The following is an 18,148-nucleotide window of genomic DNA, read 5'->3' on the forward strand; positions in this document are numbered from 1 at the left end:
CATCCCTCAGACAATATACCTACTAAACTCCTTCTTCGTATTCCTGACACCATAGCCAGTCCCTTGGCAGACATCATAAACTGTACCTTATCTCAAGGAATTTATCCTGACTCTCTAAAATCAGCATCACTCAAACCTCTTCTGAAGAAACCCAACTTAGACACACAAGATCTCTCTAATTTCCGCCCAATCTCCAACCTTCCTTTTGTTGCAAAAATCACTGAAAAATTGGTCAATTCCCAACTATCAGATTTCCTAGACGATCACAATATCCTCTATCCTAATCAATACGGGTTTCGCAAATCCTACAGCACAGAAACCCTCCTCCTCTCCCTTACGGATCACATCATCTTAGGCCTTGACAAAGGTCAAGATTTTCTGTTAGCTTTGCTTGACATCTCGGCAGCTTTTGATACTGTGAACCACTCCACTTTGCTAAGCCGTCTCTCAGACATTGGTATTTCAGGCTCAGTTCACAGTTGGTTTAATTCATTCCTAAGCAACAGAACTTACAAAGTCAAAATTAACAACAAAGAATCATCCAGTATTAAATCTTCAGTAGGTGTTCCTCAAGGATCCTCCTTATCCCCCACCCTTTTTAACATCTACCTCCTCCCCCTCTGTCAATTGCTTACTAACCTAAGATTAACACATTATCTCTATGCAGACGATGTGCAGATTTTAATCCCCATAAAAGAATCACTATCAAAGACCCTCCTTTACTGGGAAAATTGCCTTCAATCCATTAACCAACTCCTCAACAATTTGAATTTAGTCCTAAATACGTCCAAAACCGAACTGCTCATTATTTCAACCGACCATCATGACTCCTCGCTTCAGCCCCCTCTTACAGCCCAAATTTCTCATGCTAGAGACCTCGGAGTAATCCTTGACAATCGCTTAAATTTAAAGAAACACATTAACAACACAACAAAGGAAGGCTTCTACAAACTGCAAGTCCTAAAAAGGCTTAAACCCCTACTGTTTTTCCATGACTTCAGGACTGTCCTCCAAGCCACGCTCTTTGCCAAGATTGACTACTGCAACACTCTTCTTCTGGGGCTTCCATTCTCATCCACAAAACCATTACAGATGCTCCAGAATGCAGCAGCTAGAGTCTTGTCCAATACAAACCGCAGAGATCACATCTCCCCCATCTTAAAGAACCTACATTGGCTGCCAATAAATTATCGAATCTTACATAAATCTCTTACCATAATCAACAAAACGATCCACAAGCAACTACCGTTGGACCTCCAATTCCCCCTCAAACTTCACTCCTCCTCCAGGCCCATCAGAGAATCATATAAAGGATCTCTCCATGTACCTCCTAACAAAACTTCACGCCACACCGCAACCAAAGAAAGAGCATTCTCTATAGCGGGACCCACTATTTGGAACAATTTACCTCCTGACCTCAGACAGGAACCCTGCCTACAAACATTTCGAAAAAGACTTAAAACCTGGCTATTCAGCCAAGCTTTCCCTTAATCTATTCAATTTCAGAACTCCACATCTCAAGCCTACTGGACAACTTACTTAGCGATACCCTTTTATCACAATGGTTATCCCTCTGTCCTTCTCTTTCTTCTTTTCCCAAGTTCGATCTCCTTGTTATATGTAACTTTATTACCTCCTCTGATTATTTTACTGTTAAATGGCTGATAAGAATGTTTACCCCTTGTTACATGTAAACCGATTTGATATGACACCTGTCATGAAGGTCGGTATATAAAAGAATTAAATAAATAAATAAATAAATAAATAATGTCCTCCAGCAATTTTTCACAATCCGCTTGTGATTTAACAACTCAGAATAATTTTGTGTCATCTGCAACTCTGATCCCCTCACTCAATGTTCCCTTTTCCAGATCATTTATAAAGCACTGGCCCCAGCACAGATCCCTGAAACACTCCACTGTTTAGTTTCCTTATTAACTGATCGATAAGCCAAACTGATTCTTTAAACGAGGGGGGAACGTTTGTAAGCCAGTTCCAGGTTCTGCACCCAGGCTTGACGTCAATATTCTGGCTTCCATCACTACTAATATTTTTGTTCTGAGGGAAGGAGACGTCTTTTCTTTGGAAATATGTTCAAATATAGACTGCTCTGATAAAAACTCATACCAGTCACCTGGAGACCACTTGAAATGGGGCATCAACCTTCATTCTTCTGATATATTTCCCAAATAACAGCTTTTACAACAGTTGCTGTTCAGGATTTGTTTCTTTCAACTACATTCCTTTAATATAGAAATCAGCAGAATGGAGATTAGCAGTGTGTGTGTGTGTGTGTGTGTGTGTGTATATATGTATATATATATATATACACGCACACACACACACACATATATATATATATTATTATTTTTTTTTTCTTGTATTGAATTTTTAATTTTTGTGTGAAAGGTGGTATTTTTGGATTCAATCTACCCCAATTTGCTTTGAGCTCTAGGCGTTAAATAGTATTAAAAAAAAGAACAGCAAGTGTTGTAAAAGCTGATAGTAGATATTCAAAATAAGAAAACAGGTGAATTTTCAAAGGAGTTACACATGTAAATGTAACATAGTATCCTAGCAATTTCAAAAGCCATTTACCCATGTTAAGTGCACTTTTCACAGGTAAATCTATTGACAGTTCAATTGCATATATCGTAGCAAATTTTTAAAAGCCCACATACATGGGTAAAGTACATTTGCACGTGTAAAACCCAGTTTTATGCATGTAAATGCTTTTGAAAATTAGGCTCCAACATATTACTGTTTAAAAGAAGATCCAGAGCAAGCATTAATGCTCTCCACATCATTTGCAGACATTACTACACCTCTGACAGTGCTCAACTCTAAATATACTTACTTCAACTCAAGTAGAACTGGAGAAGGAAAGCCATTAACAAACTATGAGTGCTTTTTAAAACTTGTAAATATCAGTTCCCAATTTTCACAAAGAATAGTAGAATTGCTCTATGCATAAAATAAACTTCTCTGAATTTTTGTCACTTTCCAAGACTAATTTAAAGCCATCCACTTGTAATATTGTTAGCATCATCTAGTCCTGAGGGAATTCTGCACTACTGCGGGGCACAGAATTCCCCCCCCCCCCCCCCCCGCGCAGAAAATGGCAGAGGAGACTGCGGGCCAAAGGAAGAGATGTGGTGAAGACCAGAACTGTGAAGGACTTCAAAGGGGCGTGGGATAAACACTGTGGATCCATAAAGTCAAGATGCTGCCAATGAAGAGTGGGTGACTCGCCAGAATGATGGCTACTGCCTGGAGTCAATACCCTTATTAAATAAACATACACATGCTTACTGTGACTCCAACATCGCTCTAAGCTTCAACAACAAGAGGAAATGTGGAAAAAAGGATTTGCACTCACAAAGAGGGGAGTAGCTGGCTTGTTACGGTGGTTACTACTCCAAATCAAAAAAGCCTGATACTTCACTTTCAATGCATATACAGCATAGTTCTCTGATTCAACGGCAGGGGAGAATAAAAACTGATACTTCACACATCCAGCAGAGCTCTCTGCTTCAACGGCAGGGGAGAAGAAAAGAGGGTTCGCACTCACAAAGCGGGGCGTAGCTGGCTTGTTACAGCGGTTACTACCCCAAACCAAATGTGCCTGATACTTCACTTTCGATGCACATCCAGCATGGCTCTCTGCTTCAACAGCATGGGAGAAGACTGATACTTCACGCATATCCAGCATAGCTCCCTGCTTCAACAGCAGGGGAGAAGAAAAACAACCAATAAGGGCTGTATAACATAGTCTGGGTAAAACAAATAAACATGGGTGTAGCTTGCTTATTGCGGCGGCTACTACCCCTAACGAATCAAGCTAGATATTTCACTTGGATGCAGCTCCATCACTGCTCTCTACATTAAAGGTGGGGGTGGAAGGGAAATAGAACCAAGAGCTAAGAGAAACAGATAAGTATGAGAGAAAAAATGTGTGAAGCTTGCTGGGCAGACTGGATGGGCCATTTGGTCTTCTTCTGCCGTCATTTCTATGTTTCTATGTTTCTATGCCACAAACGGAGCGCGTGAAGATGAAGGCCCTGGTGCACCATTCACGGTGAAGATGAAGGCCCGCGTTTGCCGCAAACTGAATGTGCTCTGTTCGCAGCGAAGATGAAGGCCATGGTGAGAGTGAATGTGTTTGTGAGAGGAGAGGGGTGAGAGGGAGGGGAAGGGGGTGTGGGAGAGGAGAGGGGAGGGGGTATGAGGGAGAGGAAGGGGTGTGGGAGAGGAGAGAGGAAGGGGGTGTGAGGGAGGGAAAGGGGTGTGGGGGAGGAGAGAGAGGAGGGGGTGGGAGGGAAGGGTGAGAAAGAGAGCAGGGGGGTGAGCAGGAGGGTGTGAGAGAGCATGGGAGGTGAGAGAGCCAGTGGGATGCTTGAGTGTGGGTTTCAAAGAGGGAGCCTATATGAGGCGATTGTAAAGGAGTGTGTATATGTGTGTGAGGGATTGGGAGCATGTGGGTATGTGAGGGTGCTAGCCTGTGTGAAGGGATTGTGTATGTGTGAGACAGAGCCTGTGTGAAAGGGGTGCATGTGAGAGAGACATAGGTAGCCTGTGTGAGGATGTATGTGTGAGAGAGAAAGGGAGCTTGTGTGCATGTGTATGCAAGAGAGGGACCCTGAATGAGGGGATGTGTGTGTGTGCGAGAGAGTGAGAGAGCCTGTATAAGGGTGTGTGTATGTGTACTAGAAAGAGGGGAGCATGTGTGTGAGAGAGGGAGGAACAGAGGGAGTGTGTGAGGGGCAGTACTGAAAACGGGGTCAAACTATGGGACTCGAGATAGAGTGGAAGGTGTTGAGCCTAGAGGTGGAGAGGGAGAGATGCTGGCAGGTGGAGGAGTTGGGGCCTGAGAGGGCAAAGTGGCCAGGGGAGTAGGGAGAGTGAGTGGAAGGGACACTCTTACAGTGAATTTCTAGGGAAATTCTGCTCAAAATATTTAAAATTATGCATCTCTAAGTAATAACTTTTTTCTGTATTAAATTAAAAAGTAATTACTTAAAGACTGTCATGTAAATTGTGTTATTTTGACCAATATAAAGTTTGCAGAACTGTAAGTTTTTGTGCACAGAACTTTTAATTTTTTTGCGCAGAATTCCTCCAGGAGTAATCATCTGTTTGAGATTTTCATCCTGCTAAAATATCGTCGTCACATAATCCGATCTCCTCCATCATTCCATGGCAAACAGCAATACAACAAGCAGCTGAATGCGTCATGAACATGTGAAACAACCTAAAACAAGAATTCTGTAGCAGAGAGAGAGGATTGGTCAGGTAGGTTAGAAGAGAACCTAGAGTCAAGGAAATTAGACTCCAACGTAACATTGAAGGCTGTGAAACAGCGTAAGATGGTCCTACTGGATTAATAGAAAGCTGAGGTTGAGGAGAGCAAGACAGAAGAAATACAACTGGCAAAAAGGAGGACATTCTTAACTGCAAATTCTGACTATGGGAGCCGGCCCGGGAAATCATCATATTTTTATTTAGCCAAAGGAAGAGCTTTCTTTTACCCTCATCAGATTATAACATTGGGTTTAGTCAGAGGTACTTAAACTCTCACATTAACCAATGGAGTCATTTAATTTTCTCTTCAAGCCCCATTTCAAGATGTAGTCTTTTACCTTGCCTACAAATGCAAATTGTATCCTAGTTTGCATAGACATAGTATGTGTTTCTGTTAAGAATGATATTTATAAACTTATTTGGCTATTGTACTGATGGATAGATGGCTCCATTCTGAATTAAATATATTGATCTGTCTCATTTGTGTGATGAGCATTGCTGCAATTACAACTACATTATTTCAATTATTTTATTAACTGCTTTGATGATATTAACTGGAATTGCAGTAGACCAGGCAAATAAATAATAATTAAATGTGGTCCAGGTCCTAAATTCTAGTTTCTATGCCTCTCAATCCCTAGACTTTTTCCCAAAATCCTCAGTTAACCTCAATTTATGGTTTACTGGGATTATGGTGGAGCAGAATAGGGTGAAATTGTTTACCTATACCTTTAACTAAGTATATGAAAATATGACTTCTAAAAGGAGGGTGGCCTGCGTGAAATATAAGTCTGAATGCCATGTAGGGGATGCGAATCTAGGAAACCTTGAAGAGATTTTTATGTGACTCTTGCAAATCCCTAAAGGCCCACTAGTCTTTTTCAATCTAACAGGGCCCTCTTTACAATGGATGACAGTGTACCAGGGGAATACTCCTAGGCATTTTCCAAATGGCACCTGGGAGGAGGCTTAGCTGATAATTACATATGGTAGATCCTTTGGCTTTCTCTGGAAATTTCCTCCACTGAATAATTCAGTGAATCTGTGTGAATAGTAAAGAATAACTAAGGCACATGGCTTGATAGGAGAAGAGATACTAATCTTAATGCATTGCTAAAGGAAGAGAAAGAGTGTGGAAGGTTTCTGTTGCTGCTGTTATCTTTGTTGTGGAATCCTGTGACTCATTATTTTGTGTATTTTATTGTTGATCGACTGCTGGTACCCCAGAAGAATAAAAGTTGCGATGGTATTTTTACTAGAAGTCATTGTGTGAGAGATTAATTAAATAATCCCAGGGTTGTGGGTTTGAGCTCTACTGGTCTGCTAATAAATGGAAAAAGAGAAGACATAAAATTTTGGGCAAGAGGCAGTTTGATGTTCACTAAGTGGAAAAGATGGAGGTATAGGTTCCATATCCAGCAATACACAGTTATGCCCTGAGCTAGGTCTAATTCACCATCTATCTGATCTTTGTTTGATTTTTTTCTTTAACTATAGAGCTGGTGCCAGGGCCACAACAACCCAGCATCAGAGCTCTTTTATTTTATATGCTCCTAGCTGAGATTAGATGATAAAAGATGGCCTTTTTTATTTTTATTTTTTCAACAGGATGTTTGTATAAAGCAATCAGCAAAGAGCAAACCCTGAAGATCCATTGATGCTTACCTCTGCCACAGTAAGCAGCCATCCCAAGTATGACAAACAATAGAAGCAATTTCACTCCAAGAGCTGTGAGAAACAGAACAAAAAGAAAGGAACTTGTTCCTGATTTGAACTTAAAAAAGTAGACAGCCCCCTCTGCTTTTCCATGGCTGTTTGTAGCAGTACATGTGTATTTTCCGTCTTGAGAAAGATAGTGGAGCTCTGTTGTGATATGATGCGCCAGAGATTGTTGTACGGCTGTGGTGTAGCTGCTGTTCTCGGGACCAGCCCAAATCAGAGATGGCAGCGGCTCCCCTTCCGCCGTGCAAAGGGCACTGTATCCGTGATTGCTGTCGTAACCAACGGTGATGTTAAGAATCCTGGGTGGAGCTGTGGGGGCCACAAGAAAAGGAAAGCAAATTAGACCCCTGGGTTGTAAATCCTGTCCTGGAGAACCCTCGGCTCCCCCAATCCGCCACCCCCCGTTCTACAACCAAAATGTACAAATAGACTGGATAATACTTTGCCCAAAGTTATCTGATGAGCAGCCTGCAAATCAGATCTGTGTGGGAGTGCTTCATGGATTGGGAGCCAGTTGAACTGGACTTCTGTCAGATTGATGATATCATTTATCAGCCAGCCAGCTGGTTCAGTTTCCCTGTGCAAGGAACTCGTCAGACAGGAATTCTTTCTCTCAAACCCAAAAAGAGGAAATTGGCCAACCATATATATATTTTTTTAAAAATCTTTTTGCATACTCCTGTCCTAAATCTTATCAACCAGTTTTCAAAGCAATCTAAATCATATATCTGCTTTTGCTAGTCATATTTGCTAATGTGATCTGCACCAATGACTCGTGTTGCAAATCCATGGTTTATTAATCTTATTTTCGTGATATTTTTAAACATTCAGTTGTGTCCTAAAAAAACAAAGAGAGAGAGCAGAGCTGTTGATGATTGCAGGTTATCCTCTTGGCAAAAATAAGTAAAAGTATTTATATACCTGTACCATCATGAAACAAAGTATAGCTGGTAATAAAAAAGTTTATATGCTTTTTTTTTAAACCAGAATTTATTGTATTAAAAAAAAAAAGTGTAAAAAAATGATGATTCAAATTACTGCTCTAGGCAGAAAGGAATCACTTCAAGGATGATTAAAAATTGAACTTTAGCATATCATCACGAAACAGGAAAGAACACTCATCCCCTTTTGGAAGCACTGAAGGAGGATTTGGTTGTGAATAATATGCAGTAGCTGCAAGCACCATTTAAATGAATATGAGAAGTACGGTATAAAGAAACCCAGTTGTGAACTTTGTGAATGCAAGCAGATACGTTGGGACCAAAACTTCATCATGATTTACCTTTTTGGAAACCTAAGCAGGTTTGGGATAAGGCTTATCCCTCAGGAAGGTGCACTCTGTGTTTTCTCTCTGCCACCATCTCTTTGATCTTCTGTAACAAGGACTCACATAGCCAAGTCAGAAGCCTTACTCAGAGACGGCAAAGTTATCAATCAGGGTTTTTTGTTTTTTTAAATGAGCTGCTGGACTAAGTTACTTTTTTTTTTTTTTTTAAAAGAACGATGCGCTTTTGTGGCTCTATAAACTGAGCAAATGATTTATTTATCACATTGTATATTGCTCCATCTAAAAGAGCAAAGGGCAGTGTATATCAATAAACATAGGGCCTGATTTTCAAAAGCATTTACACATGTAAATGCGCTTTACCCCCTTGTAAGTGGGCTTTTGAAATTTGCTATGATAGTATGCTACATTTACGCGTGTAACTCCTTTGAAAATTCAGCTGATACAGTGCAGGAACAACCGATTACAGCAATTTAAAACACATGGAGAAGCATAGCAAAAACACATCAAAACAATCATCATCATAATAATATAAATAGATCAGGAAAAAGAGCTGAAATGAGCAAAATCATTCTAACTTAAACCAGTCAATTGAAGGCTGAAATTTAATATGGCCACTTAAAAGTGCCCCCAGACTATTTTAACTCACTGTATGCTGGGGCTCATTCCAGTACTCTTAAGAGCTCTGCAACTTGTATAGAACGCTCCAGCTCGTAAGTTTAATATTGGCAAGAGAAAATATATTTCGTCTGTACTGTACTTGCATTGGCTTTTGATACAGTGGTGGGTGCAATATACGATTCTGTCACCAATTCAGACGTTATTGAACAAGAATGTGCTGCTTTGACTTCGTAAAACCCCCCTCCCCCCTCCACTGTGGGTTTTGAGGTGACTGCATCGTGGGCTCCTCGAGGTTCCACCATTACACTAGGGCCCGCTTGTCTGAGACTCGCCAAAGAAGGTTATTGGTGGCCAGTTTTGTGGAATCAGCTGCCAGAGCCATTAAGATCAATCGCGTGCACTCAGATTTTTAAGTGCCAACTGAAGGTTTATCTGTATAGGCAGGCCTTTGAGCTGTAGCCTCAGTCACGTTCCTGTGTGTACAGGTCCTCGGGTACAGTTTCTGGCAAATATGTATTGTTAGCTGGAAGAGTTTTCAGATTTATTGGTCCCTGGAGATTTTGTGTGTTTTTTTATGTTATCCTGCTTTCAACATTGGATAGGGTGGATATAAATATTTTTAAATAAATACAAAATTAAAACTACAATAAGCCGGAAGAACAATAGCCTAAGTGAGAATTACAACCAGTTCTCTTACCTAGCAAAACAAGGTACAAACCCTTGGGCAGGATTATAAAATACTTTCAAATAACAGACGGATGTTATAAGCAGGAATACCCAGAGAGGGAAAAGAGGGGTCAGATGGGGCAATTTGTCCCAAGTTTGAAACATAGGATCCCACAATTGGGAGTTAATGATGGAGTAAATGAGCCACAAACACCCCCTCATGTGGTATTCTGCCCTTGGTTTAAGCACAAACAAGCAGTCAAAATAAAACAGTTACTATGGCTTATCTAGAAATACCCAGGCAAACAGCTTCAATGTAAGCATTTTCAAGGATATATATACAGACTCAATGACCATATCCTGATCAGTTCACCGGGCCTTACCTATTAAATGCAGCCTTGTTCCAGTCCTAGTCTCATACTTATCATGGTGATCTGTGGAGAGCTCCACACGGCAGAAGTATCTCTCGCTCTCGCTCCATGTCAAGTTATCGATTTTGATTGAAAGATTGTTATGCCTTGGATTGCCCAGCAGCTTATATTTGTTCTTGTAGCTGACTGTGGTCTTACAATGGTCATTGCTGTTGTGGCTAACGCACTTAAAGACCACCATTCCACTGTATGGTTCTTTGATTCTCCAAATGCCGGTCAAGGTGCCATTATAATTCTTGTGTGGGTGCATGAAAGTGCAAAGCAGAGCAACCGATTTTCCAAACTCTCCAGTAACATCGGGTGCAACCTGAAAGGACCAACCACTTGCCTGGGTACCTAGGAGAAAACAATGTCCTTTTTTTTTCTTTCACAAAATTAATGGAAGTGTTGAGTATTTTCCCCCCCATAAGAACATAAGAAGTTGCCATAGTGAGTCAGACTTGAGGGTCTGACTCAATTAGATCTGGGCTGGCATACGGCACAACAAAGCTTCATTTATAACCTCTTGGGGGCTTTTATTCCTAATGTTTGTGTTTCTACCCGAGTTTACTCGGTCTTGCTGTTGTGGTGGAGGTCCTTGCCAATGGCTCATGTATCATAACTTCCTTCAGAACATGAATAATTGTGAGCCCTGAATGACGCACCCTCCCTTCCCCAGGGGCAGCGACTCCATAGTATCCCCAGTCCTGGCCAGACCAAAGGGACTGTGTCCTGGCCGAGGAATTGAACCCAGGCCTTTGGCATGGCCGCATGGGCTGAGAAGTATATTTTATTTGTCAAACATATTCATAGTTTTGCACAGAGAAAACAAAGGAAAATGCTTTGCTTAAACATTGCTTGGCAAACAATGATGCATGGACCCTGCTGGATAGATTGCTGATTGTATTAAAGGCATTCTTACCCTCTATCCTTATACAAATATAATTTTACGTTACATTGATTCCTCCACACAAACGTATTTACAAGGTTCTGCAGCCACTGGTGTAAAGTCTTAGTAAAACTCAATGGGAGTATTTATTTATTTATTTAAGGTTTTTATATACCGGCAATCATGAGCACATATCTTGCTGGTTTACATGAAACGGGAGTGCATTAAATACATCAACTAGAACTGTGGTGATCGAAGGAGCAGTTACAAATAACAAGGGTAGCAGAACTTGGATAAGAAGGAAGAGATAGGAAAGAATAAACGGTTGAACGGTATACAAATAAATTAAATGCTATGTAAAAAATGGCATGATTAATGGCTGAATATTTGAAGTCCTTGGTTTGTATCTATGACGTGATATTAGATTGTGTCTGGGAAAGCTTGCTTGAATAACCAAGTTTTAAGTCCTTTCCTAAAAGTTAAGAGGCAGGGTTCCAGTCTGAGATCTGTGGGAATGGAATTCCACAGAGAAGGGCCAGCAGTGGAGGTGGCACGATCTCTTAGAGTGATGTGTTTGGTCATTTTTGGTCATTTCTGTCCTTTTTTTTTTTGAGTATGTCCTGTCAGCTCAGTAACAAAAAGCACTACTCAGAAATCTGGCAGAGGGCTGAGGAAGAAACCTTTCTAGTCTCATAAGCTTACTTTTTAAAATATCAAGAAGACTAATGACAACATCAGGCCTATGCAAATACTCTGCTGGATTCATTAAGCAGAGTCGAGGGTGAAGATCCTAAGAGCTGAGGTTTCCAAGAGTTAGAAAAAAACAAAAACAAAAAACGAGCACGTGGCTTGGAGCTCACCAACGTCGATCCCTGTAGTCAGCTCGGTCTTGAATACTGAAAACCAAAAAGATTAGATGGACATGCCAAGATAAATAAATAAATAAATAAAACTAACACACAGCCAATCAGTGCCAGTACCATTCTCATTCCTTTGCTGGAGATCGCCAGTGCACAACTGAATGTTTAGGGATGTTTTAAGAGGCATTGATTTCTGTCATTAGTAAAACAATCCCCCTACCATTTCCTTTACATGAAGTGAAAAAAAAAAAATAACAGACAGAGTCACCTTTCTCCTCTTCCTATTCTGTCTCACCTTTCTCTCCTGCTGCCAAGCCTTGTTGTCATACTTTCCTGCTGACATCTTCTCTTACCTTGTTCTCCTGCAGTTGCATCTTGCTCCTCCGCTCCACACATCTTGCTTTCTTTTATTTTGTTTTTAATTGTATTTTATCTCCTATGCCAATTTCTACTCTACCTGCTATTCAGTTCTTAATACTAACTACTGATCCTGTTATTTCTTACGTTTTGCTTTTTCTACATGACTTGTACAGAGGTCGTGGGTGGCGCTTAAACCAACTCAAAACCCAAATGAAAGATTGCACTAATTAAGTGATAGTGTCTGCAAAAGTAGCCTTTGCAGTGAATTAATTTTTTGTGGCGTGTCACGGAGTGTGAGCTCTTGGACTGCGGCACAGTTGGAGCTGCACAGCTCTTGGACATGGGCCGGGTTCATGCCGACAGCAGGTGGACACGTTATAGACTGGGACCGAGAGAAGGCTTCACCTACACCAGCCTCTTCCCCCGCGGATTGCGCCCTTGGGTTCTGAGGCTGGCAAGGGCTTAGGCGACTGTCCAGCAACAGAGTGGTCCAAGGTCGAGGATAGGCATTGGCCAGACAGCAGCATCAGGCTGAGGTCTAGGCAGGCAGAGTCCAAGGCAGCGTCCATATCCAAGCAGGGGTCAGGGCAGGATGAGGTCAAGGCAGTGTCGGTATTCAGGCACAGGTCAAGGCCCAAGAGATCAGAAAGTGAAGGCAAAAAGAACAGAGGAAAGGACAAAGAAGGACTGGATCAAGCCAAGGAATAGGTGGAGGAGAAGGAGGCAGGAAGAGGAGCAGGGACAAGACTGTGAAAGAGGACCTGGGGCTGGAACCAGGCAGGAGCAGGCAGATACTGGGATGCGGTGAAACTAGGCAGGAGCAATGCAATGCGCAAGGCGAGGCAGGAGGAGCCTGTTCCTCAGGTGTCAGACTGAGGGTCATGCTGGCATTTAAATCCCCGGCTGTCTGACATCATCAGGAGGCGCAGTGGAGCTGATTCCTGCTCTGGGCCCTTTAAAGGATTGCATGCGCCTACGAGGGGGAGTCAGCATCGGAAGAGACGGCATTCAGGCTTGGGCCCAGCCGCAGATGGGGGTGCGCTGGCCGTAGGATGGGTACTGCGGTCTGCCCTTGTAACATGGAAATGGATTTTCTGAGCTGAATATATATATAACTCAAAAGCACCAAAACCTGATGATATGAGCGTATCTTGGACCTGTGCGTCATGCAGATTTTAAAAGGCTCCCATTACGTGCCCAAAACCTTTTTTCTGACAAATGGGGCAGGGCATGGTGTGGGCGGGGCGTGTATGGGAAATGGGCGGGCTGGGTCTGAAGCATGAATTCAGCATGTAAGTATTTACATGCACAAGTATGCGCCAGGGTCCCCTACTGTGTAATTTTACTTTTGCTGTAGACGGTGTGTAAGTTGTGAAATAAAAAAAATAGAATAGTCGGTGGGTTTTTAAGGGTCAGGGTTAATAGGGTAAAAGGGAGGCGAGTTAGCTAGGTGGGTTAGGAAATCCTTTCCTTTACTGGGATGAATTGGGAATGAACTGAGAAAAGAGGTAATTGCGTCGGTGCGAATATCTACTAAAATTACCCGCACTGACGTACTCGAGTTGGCATTAGTGCTGCGTGTCAATATAAAGTCATTTATGTGCATATAGCCGATTTTATAATGCACGCATGTTATAAAATCACTGCATCCATGTGTGAGTGCCTGCATGCGGGTCTTAAAATTTAAGGGAGAGCGATAAAAACTACTTTGGTCACTTTTATTTCTACATTATTTAAAGCACAAAAACCTCAATTTTATCAAATCTCTACACTGAATATTCATGAGAGGCATTTGCATGTACGGCCTCCATCATATGCAAATGTATCTCATGCATATTCATTGCAGATATCCTGAAAACCGACCTGGCTTGTGGCACTCGACTGGAGCTGTCTACTCCCGCACTTGCAAGGATTACCCCATCCTGCAAGGTCAATAACCCCTGTAACACGCCTGCCTCGCACCATTGCCAAAAAAACCAATTACTTTTTTATTTATTTAAAATGATTTATATTCCTCCCATAATAGATTCCCATGCTGGGAGGATTACAACAACATCAAATACATTAAAATATAATAACTTGAACTGTTCAGCTTCCCTGAGAGTGGTGTCACCTCACCCAAGCTAACCTTGACAGGCTGAGCAAGTTCGGACTTTACCCCATTGCGTCTATGGGCTTGTTGTCCCGCCTCTCCTAGAGATATGGGAACTACAAATCCACAGATGCAGTCAGGGAGGGATTTAGGATTTGGCCGCAACTAGGCATTTTTAATGCATTTGCCTCCCCACCACATGTAAGGGGCTGTTTACAGGGTATAAGAGAGCTATTCTCTGCTGAATGATATGCAACAGAGCTGGAAGGCAGCAAATCTTAGCCAGCCCGTCGCCCCTAAATATTTCGTGCCCCAGACACAGACATAATGGATGCCTATTTACAAATCTAGGGCTGGATGCAATGAGGCAAAAATCAGAAGTGGATCAGCTTGTTAAGACTGACCTGGGCCAGGTGGCAAAGATTACTTCCTGAACATAAGATTGCCTTTTACTGGATCAGATCAAAGGTCCAACAAGCCCAGTATCCTGTTTCCAACAGTGGCCAAGCCAGGTCACAAGTCCCTGGCAGGATCCCAAGGGCTAGACAGATTTCAAGCCGCTGATCCCAAGAATGGGCAATGGCCCATTTTAAGGCAGTGATAGAGGTTTTTACAAAAAGAAAGCTGCAGGTGTTCAGAACTCACCAGTCTTCAAGAAGCAAAGCAGACATGAAATAAAAGTAAGCAAGCTCCTCATTCTGTTCATGGAAAGAAATAGTACCCGCTGGGAAGTGCCCTGCTCAGTGCTTCAGCATTGCTAAAAGTAATATTCTGGAGCGCAATGGTAAAACAGCAGACTGAAGGGTACCCAGCTTGTATCTGTAGCAGGAACTGAGGAAACCAATTTACTATTTTCAGGAAGAAATGTTTTCATTACTAATAGTCTGTGGTCAGAACATGGGGTTCAAGGATTTGTTGTCAAGATGTCTAGCTCACATGAATTCAGCACGAGTTGTTTTTCCTATTATTCACACAATGTAGGGAAGTTTTTCGAAATGTGCCAATAAGAAAGATGTGATTAAACGATGAGAAATACCGAAGTGCTGCTTTGCCATGGATGTGAGGCCTGAATAAAAAAAAAACCCTGAAACTCCTCCTATCTGGAAATCTTGGCTTATTGTGATCTAAAAAATAATAGTAAATGTTACTAAAATATATGTATTTTTTTCAATCTTTATTTAATGCAAGAGGGATACAATTCAAGAGCACTTGATTTTACAATATTTGTATAACTTTCAAAATACAATTTGATAGTGCTTGATTATACATGGACTGCAAAACATTTGGTTAACCAACTGTTTTTGAATGGGGTGCTAATTCTCAATAAATGCTTATTATATCCCTTTCCTGTGTGTATTTTTTAAATTTTTACACCATTCACACTAGTCATTCATGCCCTAATCCACACAGCCACACTTCAGTCATCCTATCATTCAACCAGCTGTGCCATGATGTCCTCTCCAAACAATGTAGATAATTCACCATTCATTCACTTAGCAGTTAGGGTGGAGTCAAGTGGAGAGTAGTGGCTTAAACTTACACCTAAGATAATTGCAAGGTACCAATCCTTGGTATAGCCGCTAATCAGTAGTGATTGGAGTTTTTCCGGCAATTGGGCATAGGTTAATTCCCAAAGCTTCAAATATTCACGTGATATCTTTTGGCTGGTAAATTTGACATCTAGTTTCCAGAACCACATAAGAGTCGTAGGGCTAAGAGGTTTAATCCAATTAAATAGGATACACGCTTTGGCTAAACAGGTCACAATATGTACATATTTCATGAAGGCTTTAGTATTGACAGATAGTCACTGTGTGGAGCCCAACAATATAAAATCTCCCGTGAGGGGTGGTTTCTGCTGGATAGAGCCTTCAATAACTTGAAAAACTGTATTCCGAATCTCAAAAAAAGATATAATTGCGATGGAGAAGGTACAGAGAAGGGCTACCAAAATGATAAGGGGAATGGAACAGCTCCCCTATGAAGAAAAACTAAAGAGGTTAGGACTTTTCAGCTTGGAGAAGAGACGGCTGAGGGGGGATATGATAGAGGTGTTTAAAATCATGAGAGGTCTAGAACGAGTAGATGTGAATTGGTTATTTACTCTTTCGGATAATAAAAAGACTAGGGGGCAATCCATGAAGTTAACGTGTGGCACATTTAAAATTAATCGGAGAAAGTTCTTTTTCACTCAACGCACAATTAAACTCTGGAATTTGTTGCCAGAGGATGTGGTTAGTGCAGTTAGTATAGCTGTGTTTAAAAAAGGTTTGGATAAGTTCTTGGAGGAGAAGTCCATTACCTGCTATTAATTGAGTTGACTTAGAAAATAGCCACTGCTATTACTAGCAACGGTAACATGGAATAGACTTAGTTTTTGGGTACTTGCCAGGTTCTTATGGCCTGGACTGGCCACTGTTGGAAACAGGATGCTGGGCTTGATGGACCCTTGTCTGACTCAGTGTGGCATGTTCTTATGTTCTTATGTTCTAGAATATAGAAGGACAGAATACAAAATTGTGTAGCAAAGTGCTTCTGTCCTTATGACAGTTCAAACAAGTATCAGTAGTGGAGGTATGCATCTTGCAGGCACGTACATTATCTATATATATTTTATGCAGCAGTTTAAATTGTATTTCCAGGATTTTGACATCCACCGTTGTGGAAAAATCGTATCCAAAATATTTTAACATTTCCTTTTGTGATATCGATTGTCCTAGCAATTCTGTCCATGATTTAACTATTGGTGCACAGAGCTGTTCAGACTCTTTACTAAATCGTAATTTATACCAAAAGGATAATGAGTTGTAATTCTTTTTCACCTTGGTGAACAGAGTAATTATTGATTCTGGGTCAAAGAGATTAGGGTTACGGGACAGTATTTGCATCAGATAATGTCTCGCTTGTAAAATCATATAGAATTGCTTAGATGGAACTTGAAATTGAGATTTATTTATTTATTTATTTATTTATTTAAAAACTTTTTTATACCGGCATTCGTAGGACACATCTTGTCGGTTTACAAATAACTGAGAAAGGAAAGGAAGTTACAATGAACAGGGGAGGGGTTAACTGGGTGATATACAAAGAAGAGGAGAAGAGAGTCAAACAGGCAGCGTTACAAAAAGAACCAATATACAAGGTTAATTGGCATGTGCACTTGAGATCTTTAGTATATGAAACTTATTTACAGTAGGACAGGGGCCGGTGCACCTAAGAATGATTAAGGGGGGGGGGTAGGGAGGGAGCGGAGGCGGGGGGAGGTGGGGGTGGTGGGAACCGGGTACAAATGGTGATAGTTTTCAGGGCGAAGTTGATGGTGGTGTGGGGGAGAGGAGAGTCAAACAGGCAGCGTTACAAAAAGAACCAATATACAGGTTAATTGGCATGTGCACTTGAGATATTTGGTATATGAAACTTATTCACAGTAGGACAGGGGCAAGTGCACGTAAGAATGATTGAGGGGGGGGGGGGGTAGGGAGGGAGGGGAGGTGGGGGGAGGTGGGGATGGTGGGAACCGGGTACAAACGGTGATAGTTTTAAGGGAGAAGTTGATGGTGGTGTGGGGGAATAGGCAAAAGGATAAAGGAGAGGTGGAGTGAGGTAGGAGAAAGGGGAATGGGAGAAAGGTAGTGGGTTAGGTTGGGATTGAGGTGGTTCAGGAGGACATTGGTTAGGATTGGGTGGAGTTGGGGTATGCTTGTTTAAAGAGCCATGTCTTGATTCCTTTTTTGAAATGGCTCAGGGACGGTTCTAAGCGGAGTTTGACAGGTAGGGAGTTCCAGAGGGTAGGGCCCGCAATGGAGAAGGCTCTATCCCTGGTAGCGGTAAGGTGCCCAACTTTAAGTGAGGGGGTTTGGAGAGTGCCAGCAAGGGAGTTTCTGGTGGGGCGATTGGCTTGACAGAATTGTGGCATGTCTTCAAGCCAGGGTGAATTGTTGT

At 41.7% G+C, this 18,148-nt stretch overlaps 1 protein-coding gene across 1 annotated transcript in view; it reads right to left on the minus strand.

Moving 5' to 3' along the window:
• SIGLEC15 (sialic acid binding Ig like lectin 15) overlaps nt 1–15,003 on the minus strand; it is a 34,392-nt gene extending 19,389 nt beyond the window's left edge. The window contains exons 1-3 of the mRNA XM_029580899.1: nt 14,852–15,003; nt 9,979–10,362; nt 6,967–7,332 (exon numbers count right to left, since the gene is read on the minus strand). Of these exons, the coding sequence (XP_029436759.1) occupies nt 6,967–7,332; nt 9,979–10,362; nt 14,852–14,912 (811 nt within the window). The 5' untranslated portion in view covers nt 14,913–15,003. The remainder of the gene's footprint in view (nt 1–6,966; nt 7,333–9,978; nt 10,363–14,851) is intronic.
• Nucleotides 15,004–18,148: the final 3,145 nt, after the last annotated feature.

This window comes from Rhinatrema bivittatum, chromosome 1, assembly GCF_901001135.1.
Source record: "Rhinatrema bivittatum chromosome 1, aRhiBiv1.1, whole genome shotgun sequence".
In the NCBI taxonomy this organism is placed as follows: domain Eukaryota; kingdom Metazoa; phylum Chordata; class Amphibia; order Gymnophiona; family Rhinatrematidae; genus Rhinatrema; species Rhinatrema bivittatum.